The sequence below is a fragment of the Schistocerca serialis genome, chromosome 4 (genome assembly GCF_023864345.2).
Source record: "Schistocerca serialis cubense isolate TAMUIC-IGC-003099 chromosome 4, iqSchSeri2.2, whole genome shotgun sequence".
NCBI classification, from domain to species: Eukaryota; Metazoa; Arthropoda; class Insecta; order Orthoptera; family Acrididae; genus Schistocerca; species Schistocerca serialis.
Window position 1 is genome coordinate 250,032,500 of NC_064641.1, and position 19,335 is coordinate 250,051,834.

The following is a 19,335-nucleotide window of genomic DNA, read 5'->3' on the forward strand; positions in this document are numbered from 1 at the left end:
GAGATCCCCAAAGCAGGTGGTGGGCATGGAAGTCCCCAACCCGCAAATAGGGGGGCGGGAGCTGACCAAGGAGATCATCTCTTGCCATTGGTGTGGATGATGGAATGTATATGGTACAAAGAGAGAAGGTGTATCCAGAAAGGGAAAGATGGACAGCAATAGCTTGGAATGAACTGTTTAAGGGGATTGCGTGATAATGGACAGTATCATGGAGAAGAATCATAAGTCCCCCACGAGCTAGAGTGCCATCAACAGAGTGGAGATCAAACCAGATTGACTGAAAATGAGGGAAAACAAAGCGATCATGGGGACACAGCCTTGTTTCCTGAAGACAGAAGATGACTGGCGAGTAGGATCGTAAGAGGATCAACAATTCATCCCGATTGGCTCTAACACTGCAAATATTCCAATGGGTCATTGACATAGGGTGGACAGCAAAGGGAAGAATCTCACCACAGTTGCTTTCAACTCAACGACTGCTGAGAGCTGGCAGCCAACAGCGGGGAATGGCATCCGGCCAAAGGCAGAAGATCCTGATCCATAGGTTGTTCGGGGGCAGCTCCTGCCACCAGCAATCAGCCAGTAGATCGGCCGCCAGCAGTGAGTCTTGGTGACACGGGAGACGGCCGAGGGCGGTTACCACCAGGTAGCACTGTAGATGAGACATGCCGTGGCGCAGGAGGAGAGGAACTTGGTTTCTTATCAGCCTGACTGGAAACAGGACGTTGAGATGAGGGAGGAATCAATGGTTGTGTTGTTGAGGTATGTAAAAAATCTTCGCAAGTAGGCTCCTTTTTGGCAGTCAGGGTGTCTGATTCTGGGGATCGTGGTTTAGCAGAAGCTGATGATGGGTGAGCCGTAGAGTAAGCAGGTGATAGTGGGGAGGTTGAACGGGCTATCTTTGGGCTGGCCGATCTGACGACCGTGGCACTAAAGGTGAGATCACAAGTCTGCGTGGCTGCCTCCTTAGTAGGCCAAGGAGATCCAAGGACAGTACTATATGTACCTGCCGGAGGCACAGTGGGCTTTCGACTGGCGAATAACTTATGAGCAGCAAATGGGAAATGGGGCAATCTCTAGAGGAAGCAGTGTGGTCACCCATACAGTTGATGCAGCGAGGGGATGGAGATGGACAAGCACCCTCATGGGTATCCTTGCCACACATCGCATTTGGCCGGATTGGAACACGACTGGCTGGTATGATTGAACCACTGACACTGATAGCAACGTGTAGTGTTGGGGATGTAAGGGCGAACTGAAATTATCTCACAGCCCACTTCAATGTTCGATGGTAGTTGAACTCTGTCAAATGTGAAGAAGATAGTATGAGTTGGAAGCAAGTCCTTGTCAACTCTTTTCACGACTCTATGAACAGCTGTTACACCCTGGTCAGACAGGTAGTTTTTAATTTCCTCGTCGGACAATCCGTCGAGGGAGCGTGTATAAACCACCCCACATGATGAATTTAAAGTGCAGTGCGCTTCCACCCGGACAGGAAAAGTGCGTAGCAGTGACGTTCGCAGCAATTTTCGTGCCTGGAGGGCACTGACTGTTTCTAACAACAAGGTGCCATTTTGTAATCAGGAATAAGACTTTACAGGGCCTGCAATTGCGTCGACACCCTTCTGGATAATGAAAGGGTTGACTGTGGAGAAGTCTTGACCTTCGTCCGACCGAGAAACAAGGAACTGTGGCACTGATGGAAGAACTGTCCATGGCTGAGACTCATTTAACTTTCGCTTGTGAGCAGACATTGTAGATGTAGAGGAAAACATTGCGGAAGTATTCCCCATGATTACCGGCATCTCAGATGGCACGCTCCTTCCTTGTGGGGCCCTCTCTGAGGGCACTCCCGCCTTAGGTGATTGTTCACATCTCAGGTCACACCTCCCGAGAAACGGACGGAGGGACCAATCGGCACATTCGGGGAAGACGGGAGGAGCAAAGAAAAGGAAAGGAAAGGAAAGAAAAGAAGAGATGTCTCAAACGCTGCATCAGAGAAGAGGGTAAAGAGAAGAGGCAAGGAAAAGAGGAGGACAAAGGAAGGACAGATACTTTCCAGCACAGAAAGCGAAGAAGAGAGACTGTCTTACAGTTACAAGCATCCGTCTCTGGAACATTCTCCCAGGGAGGGGGGAGGGGGGGGAAGGGGAAGGGAAGACGTGCTGGAGGGGGGGGGGGAGGAGGTGGGATGGGGAAGGATGTGGAAAAGTAAGGTATGCAGACTGGAAAGGAAAGAGAGCCGCACTAGCTCGGGGTCCCATGCTCGCCATGCATGTACCCACAAAAAGAGTTGTGGACCCCCTGGGGGTCAAACAATTGATATGTACAGGACCAACTTTGAGGTATTTCGCACACACAGGGGCATGCTTAAAAACTCTAATATTTTATTTAAAAAAACAAAACACAATCATGAATTTTTTTGAACAGCATTAACTTTTAACTAACACTATTGGACCAGAGCATCATTTACAGCTTATATTACATTTTTCTGCCATTGTAAACATAAACAACCAAGTATTGATCCAAGCATTCGGTAGTAAGATTGTGTCTTCAACCACTCAAAACTTTTTTTTTTTTTTTTTTGCAGAAAAGGACGATTCTACATCATCTGACGTAACTGGGCAGTATTTGAATTTGGGTGCTATGTTGGCACTTATTGTTTCTGGCAAAAGATCACCCATCCCATTAATAGAACTACCAATTTGGCACAAGGGTTCAAACGCCAGGGTTATTGTTTAATATGTTTTCAAACTTTTCTTCAAGTTTTCTTGGGAATACCTCCAGTAATGAGGAGCTCACTAGAATAATTTTATTCATTAACTGAATAGATTCATTCAAAGCCAAACCTTGAGTTTCAAGCTTTTTAATATCTGCACGTATAAGGGAAAAATGAGTGCTAATCACAGCAATGTCTTTTTTAATACTGGAATCATTAAAAGCTTCCTTGCATGGCAAACTGCCAAAGCCCCTGCACTATCCAAGTCATTTACTACCGCTCTAATGGCCTCGAAATGTTCATTGTAAAACAACACAACTTCGATCCATGTACCCCAACAAGTTACCACTAGTTCGTGATGTAAAGGCAGGTTTGGTAGTTTTTCTTTGTAGGTCTTGATGCAAGCAGGAACCTTTAGAAACTTACTTTGTGGATGAAATCAATTTATTTACATTCACGAATGTGGACTGTACTTCAGCAAGGCAACGTACTCCATGAGCAAAGCATGTCACATGAATCAAATTGGGATAAAATACTCTGAGGGCATTTCCTGCTTGGATTGTACAGGGAGCAGCATCTGAAATAAACACAAACACCCTTTGATCTGCAGAAGATTCTGGAAATATTTTTCTAATACACTCATTCACAAATCGGGTAATCGTAGGATGATTTATTTTTTCAAGTTCTTTGCAGGTCGCTAAATAGGAAGAAGAAGGCTCTTCTTTTAAAGCACCAACAATTCAATTTGCAATGTAATGGCCACAAGTGTCTGTAGTTTCATCAAGTGAAATCCAGATAATGCTGTCCTTGAGTTCATTTCGTATTTCTTTCAGAACATTTATGTAAATTGTCAGTATGTAATTTTAACGCAATGTCCATTCATCTGATGTATTTTGATTTAAGCAATATTTGTGCAGAAAGCCATGAGGATATGGTTTGTATGTTTGTGAAGAGGAATACTGCTTGCAGTACATAGATCCATGTTAAACCACCTTTTTTGGTTACCTCAGGACAATTCCCTGCAACTGCAACTTGCAGTCTTCAGAAGGTGTTGTTGTGGTCCTTTCTTCTGCATTCCTGCAATTTGAGGACTTATCTTGACATGCTGGTCTATTTGAAACTTATTTTTGCATGAAACACTTTTCTCGCAAACTCGACAATATAAAACAATTCCGTCATATGTAAAGGTGTTCCAGGATGGTCAGCTATCCATGAAATGACATTTCTTTTTTTTTGGGCGGCATGCCGCACAACACGTTGCACACTACACGTCATAAACACATTCAACTGTGTACAAGTAAACAGAAAACTAAACTGGGACAATGGACGTGTGACTAAAGGCTTGCATAGCTTAATTTAATAGTTGCTGATGCGTACAGTATGACAGCGGAGGGGACTAACTGGGGGCGTGGGTGCAGGAGCATTGACTCTGTCTGCCTGTTCCTGTTCCTCTTCTGTAATGATTTCACTAGGCCGTGGTATCTGTTAGCGATTGCACAGAGTTCTATGTTGTGGTCAATCTGTGTGACATCAAAACTAGAGTGAGCTAGAGACAGCTAGTCTAAATTTTTAAATACTGTAAACAGAGCAAAAATATGCATAGTCACTAGTTTTTAGTTAAAATAGGCAATAACCGGTGAAAAGGAGCCAAATATGCAAATGTATATAATCCGGTCTCTGGCAATTACCTTCTCTAAATGCTATTTGTATTTTGGTACATGAAAGTTACCCACCTGCTCATCAATAGCAATGAACTGCCATGACCAGTTAACATTGTATAAAAATGGTCGATGGTCAAAACGGTTGTCATCTGGACTGTAACTTTCTGCATGGCATGCTGGTGTGAGTACAGTCATCTTGTGTCTATTGATTGCATAACATCGGAAAAAGTGCTTAACTTTATTTGCCACCTGAAAGGAAGGAAGAAAAAAATGGGGAATGACAAACTGACACTAGAGGACACTCATTTGCTTACTTATTACAGCAGTGATAAAACTTATGTCAAAATTACATTCAGCATTCTTTCTTATAAAACACACTGTCTGGCAAAAAAGTAAAGCACCCACAAGACATGGATGAATGTCAATGTAACATCATACATATACACACATCAGTTCGTAAGTAAATGACACAATTAACAATTATCCTTGACAGGTAGAATCACTAGAAGAATGCGTTAATGATGAGGGCAGGTAAATCTGTCATCAAGGTTCTGGCTGAGACCAAGACAAGGGAGGATCACGGTACTGTGAACCAAGCACATCATAACACCTTCACATCTGTATCTGCCATCCAAGAACAAGTAACAGACTACCTGCAACATTTTGTATCCTCCCACACCCTTGGCCGGAGACTAGCTGCATCTAGACAAGGACATTATCATCCTGTATGCAGGCTGCCATTAACACCATAACACTAACTGTTGCTCGGTCCTGTGGCCAGGTAGCGTGGACTGGTGATGAATGGCACAGCATTGTGTTCAGCAATGAATTATGAGCCTGTATCACCACAGATGACCATTGTTGAGTGTGGTGGAGATGTGGAGAAGTCCCATTCTTCCAGTGTCTTGGTGATGCACAGCAGTGTTACCCCTGCTATCACAGGGTAGGAAGCCATTGGGTATGATGTCAGATCATGACTGGTAGTGAACGGCTGATAATGATTCAACAAAAGATTGAGTAAATGATGTCGTCTCTTGAAAGTAATTAAGGACTACAGCAACATTGGATGATTACTATCTCCAGTCTTTGTGGCCTTTTGGAAAATTATGCCATTGTACAAAATAGTGAGGGTAATAATAATAATAATAATAATAATAATAATAATAATAATAATAAACCACGTGGAGGCCCGGGAAAAGAACAGGCCTCCAGTATGTTCTGCCAGTGGTAAAAGGCGACAAAAAGAACAAACCACTAATGCGGCTAACCCCCCCCCTTTTAGTGTGATTAGATGGTTCAGGACAGAACTAATGAAGCCTCGGACAAGCGCGGTCATGGTCAGGGACGACGCTTGAACCCTATGCCCGTCCACAATGGTAACGACACTGCTAGCCATATGGAAAATGATTTAAATCAAAATAGAGGTGTTTTGCAGGATATGCTTCCTGCAACCACCCTAAAAGGAAAACAAAGACAGAGGATGAGATGGTCAGATGAAGTTAACCGACACCTCATGTTCTGTTATTACCAAGCAACAAACTTAGGAACCAACACAACTGGATACAGATCACAAGTATACACAACATTTATTACCAGATACCCAGAATTAAAATTTTTAACAGAACAACGACTGGCTGATCAGATCCATGTAATAATAATAATAATTATTATTATTATTATATAAAAAAAAAAAAAAACAGGATGCCCCAGTCAGAATTAGAAAACATCAAACAACAAGTACAACAAATACTGGAACAAAATAATGTGCAATCAGAAGAAGAAGAAAATACAGTAATAGACTCAAACATCCCAGAGCAAACAAACAAAGAACAACATGCATCAATTAAACAATCAGAGGAAAACAAAATCTTAAGACAGACACCAGAACAAGCACAAATAGAACACGAAGTGACACACATGTTAGATATATAAGAAAAATTTCAGCTGAAATATATAGAATACAAAGACACAAATATAGATATTAGACCATTCTTGCATAGACCACCAAATAACCCACAAGTCGAAACAACAATAACAACTATCAACACAATCATACACAACAAAATAAATGAAAATACAACTATGGAACAGTTACAACTACTGATTTATATAGGAGCACTCACTACATTAAATATACACACTAGGCAGAGATCAGAAACAACCAACACACAGAAGAAACCCACAAAACCAGCATGGCAACATAGGCTACAGATCAGAATAGAAAAACTTAGAGAAGACATCGGACAGCTAACACAATTTATAAGAAATGAAATATCAGACAAAAAACAAAAAAGGTTAGGTAAAATCTCACAACAAGAAGCGAAAGAGCAATTAGATGAAAAGAAGCAGAAATTACAAGCATTGGCCAAACAACTTAGAAGATACAAAAAAAATTGAAAATAGAAGGAAACAAAACCAAACATTCAACACAAACCAAAAGAAATTTTACCAGACAATAGATAACACACACATTAAAATAGACAATTCACCAAACATAACAGACATGGAACACTTCTGGAGCAACATATGGTCAAACCCAGTACAATATAACAGACATCACGGTGGATACAAGCAGAAACAGACACATGCAAAATGATACCACAAATGCCTGAAGTGATAATTTTGCAATATGAAGTCACCCGAGCAATTAATTCTATGCACAATTGGAAAGCCCCTGGAAAAGATAAAATAGCAAATTTCTGGCTAAAGAAGTTCACCTCAACACATTCACATCTAACTAAATTATTTAACAGTTACATTGCAGACCCATACACAGTCCCTGATACACTTGCACAAGGAATAACTTATCTGAAACCTAAAGATCAAGCAGACACAGCAAACCCAGCAAAATATTGCCCCATAACATGCCTACCAACAATGTACAAAATATTAACTTCAGTCATTACACAGAAATTAATGACACATACAAGACAGAACAAAATTATAAATGAAGAACAAAAAGGCTGCTGCAAAGGAGCATGAGGATGTAAAGAGCAACAGATAATAGATGCAGAGGTGACATATCAAGCTAAAACTAAACAAAGGTCGCTACACTACGCATACATTGATTACCAAAAAGCTTTTGATAGTGTACCCCACTCATGGTTACTACAGATATTGGAAATATACAAAGTAGATCCTAAATTGATACAGTTCCTAAACATCGTAATGAAAAATTGGAAAACCACACTTAATATCCGAACAAATTCATATAATATCACATCACAGCCAATACAGATTAAGCGTGGAATATACCAAGGAGACTCATTAAGTCCTTTCTGGTTCTGCCTTGCTCTGAACCCACTATCCAACATGCTAAATAATACAAATTATGGATATAATATTACTGGAACACATCAACACAAAATCACACACTTGCTATATATGGATGATCTAAAACTACAGGCAGCAACAAATCAACAACTCAACCAGTTACTAAAGATAACAGAAGTATTCAGCAATAACATAAATATGGCTTTTGGAACAGACAAATGTAAGAAGAATAGCATAGTCAAGGGAAAACACATTAAACAAGAAGATTACATATCGGATAACCACAGCGACTGCATAAAAGCGATGGAAAAAACAGACGCCTACAAAGATCTAGGATACAGACAAAAAATTGGAATAGATAATACAAATATTAAAGAAGAACTAAAAGAAAAATACAGACAAAGACTAACAAAAATACTGAAAACAGAATTGACAACAAGAAACAAGACAAAAGCTATAAATACTTTTGCTATACCAATATTGACCTATTCATTTGGAGTAGTGAAATGGAGTAACACAGAACTAGAAGCACTCAATACACTTACACGATCACAATGCCACAAATATAGAATACATCGCATACATTCAGCAACAGAAAGATTCACATTAAGCAGAAAGAAAGGAGGAAGGGGATTTATCGACATAAAAAACCTACATTATGGACAGGTAGACAATTTAAGAAAATTCTTTCTAGAACAAGCAGAAACTAGCAAAATACACAAAGCAATCACTCATATAAATACACTGGCTACACCATTGCAATTACATAACCACTTCTACAACCCTTTAGAGCACATAACATCAACAGATACAAAGAAAGTAAATTGGAAAAAGAAAACACTACATGGGAAGCACCCGTATCATCTAACACAGCCACACATCGATCAAGACGCATCCAACACATGGCTAAGAAAAGGCAATATATACAGTGAGAAGGAAGGATTCACGATTGCAATACAGGATCAAACAATAAACACCAGATATTACAGCAAGCATATTAAAGATCCCAATACCCCAACAGATAAATGCAGACTTTGCAAACAACAAATAGAAACAGTAGATCACATCACAAGCGGATGTACAATTCTAGCAAATACAGAATACCCCAGAAGACATGACAATGTAGCAAAAATAATACATCAACAACTTACCATACAACATAAACTAATAAAACAACACGTTCCCACAAACAAGTATGCACCACAAAATGTACTGGAGAATGATAAATACAAATTATACTGGAACAGAACCATTAGAACAGATAAAACAACACCACATAACAAATCTGACATCATACTCACCAATAAAAAGAAGAAATTAACACAACTAATCGAAATATCCATACCCAATACAACAAATATACAGAAGAAAACAGGAGAAAAAAATTGAAAAATACATCCAACTGGCTGAGGAAGTCAAGGACATGTGGCATCAGGATAAAGTTGACATTATGCCAATTATACTATCAACTACAGGAGTCATACCACACAATATCCACCAATACATCAATGCAATACAGCTACATCAAAACGTATATATACAACTACAGAAATCTGTAGTTATTGATACATGTTCAATTACCCGAAAGTTCCTAAATGCAATGTAACATATACCATACAGTTAAAAGGAAGTCACGCTTGATCAAGGTCCACGTCACTTTCCATTTTTAACCAGACATAACGTCTGAGAAAGGAAAGAAATAATAATAATAATAACACAATTACGATTATTATTATTATTGGGAAACTGATTACCTTTGAGGGTTTGCGAAACTTGAATCATGACCAGTAATCTACAATATGCAAACTTCTACTTCGATTTTCAATACCCGGGGATTTTCAATTTCTTCACCAATGTCTACCAGTCAACTGTTTTAGAATTTTGCTACAGAGTATGGAAGTCTATTCTGAATCTTAAACAGTAGCACATAATCTATATGGATATTATTTTTACTTCTAATAATATAGTTGTTAATTGCTCAATTCATTTTAAATCCACTTTTGTTATTGACCACGAATACTGTTAGGATCTTAAAGGATACTTTCCTATATGAATGTAATATGTTTCAATAAAGTACCAGTATTTATTTGGCAGAGTCATGCAAAAAGATTACTCAATAACACTGATACTTTTAAGTTCTTGAAGTTTCTGGGTGCAAAAATGCACATTATTTTGGTGTTATCTCAAGAAGGTCTTACAGAAGCCTGCTGAAAGACTTGTGTATGGTGACTAATGCTGCTTGGTATATTTCATAATGAAATTTGTCATAAGAAATATACATTTCTTTTTCAAATCAACAGTTAAATTCACAAAATACATACACAGAATAAGAACAATCGTCATAAAGATAAAATCACACACTTTGGTCAAGAAATGTAGCTATTATTCAGGAATACAATTTTTCATTAGCTTACCAATTACTATAAAAAAGTTTAACTACTTACAAAAATTTCCCAATACAACCACTTCTGATGGCATTTTCAGAAGAAATCCAGCATTCCGCTGCAAAAAGTTTAACGACTTGTGACAAAGCAAGCTGGGATATTTTTACTTCCCTTCTTGTTTTGCCATCTGCCTCCTTAAAATTCATTTTTTTCATTTTTGACTAATTACCATTAACATACGTGAGTATAATCTGCATGTTCATAAAAGAGAAAGGTTGGCCCTCAGTTTTAAAGAATATAACACCAGATCTAATTTTGTGCTTAGTTTTATATGTAATTGATCTTCTAATTTATTTTCACTATTCCTAGTTAGTATCTTTTGTTATAGGGTGGAACCAGTAATTGTTTCATAACTTAAATTCTACTGTTGACATATAAATTCTGTACTAATTATAAACATTTGGATGAACAGCTAACAGTATTCTTAAAGCATCTATCTGGCTCTATTAGAAAACATGTTAGCGAAGCCAGACCTTAGTTAATTCCAAAGTAATTAATAGTTCTGTCAAAAGTATTGTTTGCGAAATGTCTGTTAATTTCATCATTTAAACAAATACTTTGGCCCAACTCTCGTAGTAGAAGAAATTGTTAAAAAGAAGGAGGTTACCTATGTATTCAGTTAATTGAATGAAGTGAGTTTTAATTGTAATTTCTGTAAATTAAACATCAAACAATGCGTAGTTTCAGCTCCTATTATTGTGAGGATATATTAGGGCACAATTTTTTGGTCCTGAGACAGTCAGTCCATGGCCCTGAGACAGTCAGTCCATGGCAGAGTTTTGGACACGAAACCTGTGTTGGGTAGAATAACAATAATGCACTAACTTAACTGTGAAATAAGTGTCACACCAATAGGCCATGTGTTAAAGCAATGACAGTGTCTGTTAAATTTATAAGAAAGACTTTGAACTGTTTGGTTAGGTTGTTACTCAGCAGGAAACTACTGTTAACAGTGGATGTTTGCCTGCAACCTATTAATGAGGGTTATTGAAAGTTAAACAACACTGGCCATATAACTGTTTATTATTGGGAGGGAGGGGGGGTGTTGTGAACAGTGAAAGTAAAGAACTGTGAAACACAACTGTGCATCTGTCAGCTACATCATTTACAGTAGACAGTTCTGCACTTTCACCCCCCTATTTTTTCACCCAGTATCACAACGAGGTACGTCGACACAAAGGACAATCAAAAAAGAAATAAAGCAGGCGAACATCACATTTGGTGCCCCAGGTGAGGAATATTGCATGTGGGCACAACAAACTAGGACTCGCTAACTTTGAACAGTGAACTCAAGAGCGGTTTACAGTGCAGTGGTGCAACAGCCAATCAGCACTTGGGTTTCATAGCCACAGTAGGTCAGCGGCCAATCAGTACAGCTGACTGGGATAAACAAGACACCTCACATAGAAAATTACAACTTGCATCAGCTGTGCACCAGTCAAATCGAGATGACAACCGCAGCAGCAGCAGCAGCAGCAGCAGCAACAGCAACAGCAACAGCAGCAACAGGAGATGAGTGAATGACAATAAGGTAATTTCATAGCAAAAGCCGTTTTATATTAAGTGATACATAATGAGTGGCATTAACAAACACAAGAGTGTGATGGACGAGAATGGACAGCTGGAAAGAGATTCGAAAATTGGTAATGAAGCTGTGGAGGTTAAGTTTTTAAATGAACAGAAAGATTTAATGGGGACTGGTTCTGTTGACAATAGTGGTTTTAAGTCAGACGTGAATGTACCTTTGAATGATGGGGATGAAAGCCCTATTACAAAGAGCAAAGGGGACGAAAACAGTACTGAAGTGGATGAGATTGTTAAGGTTAAGGAGGAGGAATCTAGTAGCAAAAGTCAGCAAGAGCAAAAGTTTATGGCAGACGGAAAAGTGGAGGTGACTGTAAGGCAAATTATGAGTAGTTTGAATAGTATGTGTATGAAAGAAGACATTAGTAGGGTGGAAGGTAGGATGAAAGACATTAATAGGGCGGAGAAGAAAACTGATAGCATTAGAACTGACATGGTTAGCTTAAAGGATGAACTGAAGAAAAAAATTAAAAAGGAGATTCAGGCAGTCAGCTCTAATCTTTTAGAATTAAATAACAAGGTTGAAGCAGAAGATAAAGATTGTGATGAAAAGATAAAGAAAGTAGTACATAACACTCATGAGAAATTAACATTAATGAGTAGTAAATGTGTAGAAGAGAGAAAGAAGCGTTGTGATGACTACAGTAAGAGGATGAAGGCTTCTGAAAAACAGTATAAAGATTAAGTCAAAGCAGCCAGGAAATTTTCTGCTGAAAATAGGGTTAAACTCGAGAACCAAATCGTAGAAATTAAAAACGATTTTGAAATGGAAGTAGAAACCACATGTGCAGTAGTGATAGAGGAAAAACTGCTAAAAGTAAATAAAAATGTAGATTCCAAATTGACTGAAATGGAGGAAAAGATGGAAGAGGTACAAAAACAAAAGCATAGAGTATGCAGTATCCAAAACAGTCCTTCATTTGTTAGTTGTAAGAAATTTGATAATTTTGAACCATATGGGGAAGTGCATCCACTGGATTTCATTAGAGAATTAAATGATTTGCCTGAAACATGGAATGACAAAGAGAAAATGTCATTTGTGAGAGGGTTTTTGAAGGGGGATGCTTATGGATGGGCAGCTCAGGTAGCTGATAGTTGTACTTCATGGCAAAGCTTTTTTAGATGAATATTGGTCCAAAGAGAAGCATCACAGAAAGAATTTTGAGTGAATTTTGGGGAGGAGAGAGATCTGACTCCAGGAAGGGTACTGCGAAAGGTTTCTGTCAGCTTTGGATAAACAAACTGAAATAGTTTGACAAAGAGCTAGATAGTGAATCAGTAATTATGGGTTTAGAAACTAAGTTGCCTCAGAAAGTTAAGAGAATTGTTTGTACCTGCCCCTAGGGTTAATATTAGTGATTTCTTGAATTCTGTTGATAAAGTGGAGAGGGTGAAGCCCTCAGTAGAAGATTGTAGGAGGAATTTTGATGACAATGTATCAGCGAGAGAATTTCAGGTAAATAGGATGTTGTTGTTGTTGTTGTGGTCTTCAGTCCTGAGACTGGTTTGATGCAGCTCTCCATGCTACTCTATCCTGTGCAAGCTTCTTCATCTCCCAGTACCTACTGCAACCTACATCCTTCTGAATCTGCTTAGTGTATTCATCTCTTGGTCTCCCCCTACGATTTTTACCCTCCACGCTGCCCTCCAATACTAAATTGGTCATCCCTTGATGCCTCAGAAGATGTCCTACCAACCGATCCCTTCTTCTGGTCAAGTTGTGCCACAAACTTCTCCTCTCCCCAATCTTATTCAATACTTCCTCATTAGTTATGTGATCTACCCATCTAATCTTCAGCATTCTTCTGTAGCACCACATTTCGAAAGCTTCTATCATCTTCTTGTCCAAACTATTTACCGTCCATGTTTCACTTCCATACATGGCTACACTCCATACAAATACTTTCAGAAATGACTTCCTTACACTTAAATCTATACTCGATGTTAAATTTCTCTTCTTCAGAAACGCTTTCCTTGCCATTGCCAGTCTACATTTGATATCCTCTCTACTTCGACCATCATCAGTTATTTTGCTCCCCAAATAGCAAAACTCCTTTACTACTTTAAGTGTCTCATTTCCTAATCTAATAACCTCAGAATCACCCGACTTAATTCGACTACATTCCATTATCCTCGTTTTGCTTTTGTTGATGTTCATCTTATATCCTCCCTTCAAGACACCATCCATTCCGTTCAACTGCTCTTCCAAGTCCTTTGCTGTCTCTGACAGAATTACAATGTCATCGGCGAACCTCAAAGTTTTTATTTCTTCTCCATGGATTTTAATACCTACTCCGAATTTTTCTTTTGTTTCCTTTACTGCTTGCTCAATATACAGATTGAATAACATTGGGGAGAGGCTACAACCCTGTCTTACTCCATTCCCAACCACTGGTTCCCTTTCTTGTCCCTTGACTCTTATAACTGCCATCTGGTTTCTGTACAAATTGTAAATAGCCTTTCGCTCCCTGTATTTTACCCCTGCCACCTTTAGAATTTGAAAAAGAGTATTCCAGTCAACATTGTCAAAAGCTTTCTCTAAGTCTACAAATGCTAGAAACGTAGGTTTGCCTTTCCTTAATCTTTCTTCTAAGATAAGTCGTAAGGTCTGTATTGCCTCACGTGTTCCAGTATTTCTACGGAATCCAAACTGATCTTCCCCAAGGTCGGCTTCTACTAGTTTTTCCATTCGTCTGTAAAGAATTCGAGTTAGTATTTTGCAGCTGTGACTTATTAAACTGATTGTTCGGTAATTTTCACATCTGTCAACACCTGCTTTCTTTGGGATTGGAATTATTATATTCTTCTTGAAGTCTGAGGGTATTTCGCCTGTTTCATACATCTTGCTCACCAGCTGGTAGAGTTTTGTCAGGACTGGCTCTCCCAAGGCCGTCAGTAGTTCCAATGGAATGTTGTCTACTCCGGGGGCCTTGTTTCGACTCAGGTCTTTCAGTGCTCTGTCAAACTCTTCACGCAGTATCGTATCTACCATTTCATCTTCATCTACATCCTCTTCCATTTCCATAATATTGTCCTCAAGTGCATCGCCCTTGTATAGACCCTCTATATACTCCTTCCACATTTCTGCTTTCCCTTCTTTGCTTAGAACTGGGTTTCCATCTGAGCTCTTGATGTTCATACAAGTGGTTCTCTTATCTCCAAAGGTCTCTTTAATTTTCCTGTAGGCAGTATCTATCTTACCCCCAGTGAGATAAGCCTCTACATCCATACATTTGTCCTCTAGCCATCGCTGCTTAGCCATTTTGCACTTCCTGTCGACCTCATTTTTGAGACGTTTGTACTCCTTTTTGCCTGCTTCATTTACTGCATTTTTATATTTTCTCCTTTCATCAATTAAATTCAATATTTCGTCTGTTACCCAAGGATTTCTACTAGCCCTCGTCTTTTTACCTACTTGATCCTCTGCTGCCTTCACTACTTCATCCCTCAAAGCTACCCATTCTTCTTCTACTGTATTTCTTTCCCCCATTCCTGTCAATTGTTCCCTTGTGCTCTCCCTGAAACTCTGTACAACCTCTGGTTCTTTCAGTTTATCCAGGTCCCATCTCCTTAAATTCCCACCTTTTTGCAGTTTCTTCAGTTTTAATCTACAGGTCATAACCAATAGATTGTGGTCAGAGTCCACATCTGCCCCTGGAAATGTCTTACAATTTAAAACCTGGTTCCTAAATCTCTGTCTTACCATTATATAATCTATCTGATACCTTTTTGTATCTCCAGGGTTCTTCCATGTATACAACCTTCTATCATGATTCTTAAACCAAGTGTTAGCTATGATTAAGTTGTGCTCTGTGCAAAATTCTACCAGGTGGCTTCCTCTTTCATTTCTTAGCCCCAATCCATATTCACCTACTACGTTTTCTTCTCTCCCTTTTCCTACACTCGAATTCCAGTCACCCATTACTATTAAATTTTCGTCTCCCTTCACTATCTGAATAATTTCTTTTATTTCATCATACATTTCTTCAATTTCTTCGTCATCTGCAGAGCTAGTTGGCATATAAACTTGTACTACTGTAGTAGGCATGGGCTTCGTGTCTATCTTGGCCACAATAATGCGTTCACTATGCTGTTTCTAGTAGCTTACCCGCATTCCTATTTTCCTATTCATTATTAAACCTACTCCTGCATTACCCCTATTTGACTTCGTGTTTATAACCCTGTAGTCACCTGACCAGAAGTCTTGTTCCTCCTGCCACCGAACTTCACTAATTCCCACTATATCTAACTTTAACCTATCCATTTCCCTTTTTAAATTTTCTAACCTACCTGCCCGATTACGGGATCTGACATTCCACGCTCCGATCCGTAGAACGCCAGTTTTCTTTCTCCTGATAACGACATCCTCTTGAGTAGTCCCCGCCTGGAGATCCGAATGGGGGACTATTTTACCTCCGGAATATTTTACCCAAGAGGACACCATCATCATTTAATCATACAGTAAAAGCTGCATGCCCTCGGGAAAAATTACGGCCGTAGTTTCCCCTTGCTTTCAGCCGTTCGCAGTACCAGCACAGCAAGGCCGTTTTGGTTATTGTTACAAGGCCAGATCAGTCAATCATCCAGACTGTTGCCCTTGCAACTACTGAAAAGGCTGCTGCCCCTCTTCAGGAACCACACGTTTGTCTGGCCTCTCAACAGATACCCCTCTGTTGTGGTTGTACCTACGGTACAGCTATCTGTATCGCTGAGGCACGCAAGCCTCCCCACCAACGGCAAGGTCCATAGTTCATGGGGGGGATGAACAGGACTAATTATAGTAGAAATTCAAGGAATGGTTGGGTGGAGGACAGCCAGATGGGCACTGAAATGGTAGGAGAAATTCAAATAAAATAGATGGAGGAGATGATTAATTCTGTATCAAACCATTTAAACTAGATAATGCTCCAGTTTTGGCTTGCACTAGAGCAGGTAGTGATGAAGAGCTATTTGTATATAAATTTGCTGTATAATCACAAGTAAGGGTAATGTAAATGATAGCAGTAAGACAAGTTTAATTACTAATTCTAGTGAGATGTTGAATGACGGTGTGGGTAGCAATGTTTATCCCATAAAAGGAGACGAGGAACTTACTATAATAAAATCAAATGATGGAACAGAGGGGGTTGCTGTTGCTCAGGATGTCCAAAGTGTCAAAATGGATGTTAAATTTTTAAAAAAACATAAGGAATTCAGGTGTTTTGCTTTGCAGTCTAATACTGGAAACAAGGATCAGCTAATTAGACAAATATTTGAGGACAGTGAAAGTTACAGTAGGTCTGATTCTGAAAGTAATGGTAATGATGATAGCAGTGACAAATTCAGTAGCGATGAGGATGAGGGATTTGAATTAATAATTGTTAATGATGGCCATTTGTTAAGTAAAAAAGAATAAAGGAGGATAACATTTAGCCTAATGAAGAGTTAGAGCTTGAGAGTGGTAATGAGGAATATAACCATGCTATCTGTCATTTGACTGTGTCTCATAATTTGGTAAGCAGGATGATAGTTTTTCCAGGGAAAGGATTAATGAGGATTTGTTGTATGAAGATGATCACATGGTACATAAAAAGGAAGTGTGGCACCCTTTAATAACAGCAAATGTACAAGGTATACATGTTACGTGTTTACTGGACAGTGGTAGTAATTTGAATGGTATTTCACAAGCATTTTTTGAATCTATTAAGAACACAGAGGATATAGTAGTGATGCGTGTTTCTGGGATAAAAATTATTGGTGCTACTGGTAAGCTATCAAAGAGTGTGAAACGAGAGGTACTATTAACTGTGAAATTGGCAGGACAGCTGTTGGAGTGCAATTTCTTGGCGATTCAAAATCTCAGCACTGAAGTAATGTTTGAGACTAATTTCTCATGTAAATAGCAAATAGGGGGTTCAACATTCTGTGTTGGATTCATTATGTGGCATTAATGCTTACCCCAGCTGTCTGTCTCATTTTTCATGTTACCTGAGACAGTCAAACTCTTCTCCTATCCTATCTGTAGTTTATAAGTGAATCAGGAATATTTTACTTTGACTTTCATGTGATATTATGTTGTGTTAGTTATAAGTAACAGAATCATGAGAGGATGGGAGAAAGTAAATGAGCACCACAGTAAAAGAATTTATGTCAAAGAAGTAAGGTAAACAGACAATGAAAGGTGTCAACATATGTGGACTAAAATTAACATCTGAAGTAATCAGCTCGTGTGAAGTTAATATAATTTGGTGCATCAGCAGAGGCAATATATGGTAAGAACCATCTTGAATACTAGATCTTAATACTAACTGTGGTAAAATATAAGTGTTTGTGTTCAGGGCAATCAGTTTATGGAGATAACTATCTTTGTCATGGTACAGCTGTTCCTAATATTAAGGAATTACAACTGTAAACAGTCTCCTGGAGTAATGTATGGAATGTATAAACAAGATTTGTATGTATATCGCCCTTCAGGCTGGAATATTAAGGAATTTGATGGAATACATTGAAATAATGGTTTTTCTGAGTGATAATTTTGTCTGATCAGTAATGAGGGTTAAGTTTGCCATAGCATAAGGATCTGTTACTGTGGCGTGTTTTTCAGTAGAATCAATTTTGCATTGGATAAGCAGAGCAGGTGCAGATAATGAAGCAATAATAAAATAATGAATAATGTTAAGCTATTAATGGTTAGAGAGCCTGTCTCTGCTGTAGGGATATTTTTTGAGAAAGCACTCCACTAGTTAACGAGGTAAATAAAATAATACAGCTGACAGACATGATTAGGTAATGAAAAAGATGACTGTATACAAATAAATGTGGTGTAACTGTATTGAGGATCTAAATTTTGAACTAGGAAACATTGGGTACTGTGTATATTGTGCAATTCATGACACTGCAGTTGAGAATGAGAGTTTAATAGAAAGAGCAATATTTTAGTGAGGTACAAGTCATATAATGCTGCATCATTGGATCTATAGGTTATCTGAAAACTTCAATTTGTGTTCTGAGGAATTATGAGCTTAAAGTGGTAATACTGGCATGAAGAACAGTAATTTTGCTGATTAACCCTCTGACTGCTGGGGACATGCTAACTAGTCATGCCTCGCTGTTCCCCTGGCGCACCTGACGTGTATAAGTGCGGCCCTTGGGTCTTCCCTACAGCGCTAAGGATGTGTTGACACATACTGCATCACTGGCCTTTCCACTGCTGGGGACGAGTTTAGGCACGCTGATTCACAGCTAACTGAATGCTCCAGACATGTAAACACACACAGCTGTATTTCCATCCTGCTCTTCCAGTAGCTGTCCGGTGGTCTGACTGTATAGTTCTAGAGCGCATATATGTTTGTTGCCGTGTTCCCTCTTTGCAGAATTAGACTTCGATTCCTGTGTTTTCATTAGTTTTATTGTTTTCTATGTGAGAAATGTCATGTCACTGTGGTTGCACAGATAAAGAAATCCTGGGTATGCTCACTAAGAGTGACAGTGAGTTTGAATTATCTGATGTTGCTAGCCACTGCAACATTTAATAAACAGCTCTTTCAGACAGGGGTATTTCCTGACTTGTTAAAAGTCACTAAATAAGACCAGTGCATAAAAAGGGAAAAACTACTGATGTACAAAATTATAGGCCTATTTCATTGACATCAGAACTTAGTAAGTTGTTGGAAAG

At 38.9% G+C, this 19,335-nt stretch overlaps 1 protein-coding gene across 1 annotated transcript in view; it reads right to left on the reverse strand.

The window, feature by feature from the left end:
• LOC126473777 (glutamine-dependent NAD(+) synthetase) overlaps window positions 1-19,335 on the reverse strand; it is a 208,785-nt gene that overhangs the window by 17,428 nt on the left and 172,022 nt on the right. Inside the window, exon 14 of the mRNA XM_050101043.1 lies at window positions 4,453-4,629. Within this exon, the coding sequence (XP_049957000.1) occupies window positions 4,453-4,629 (177 nt within the window). The remainder of the gene's footprint in view (window positions 1-4,452; window positions 4,630-19,335) is intronic.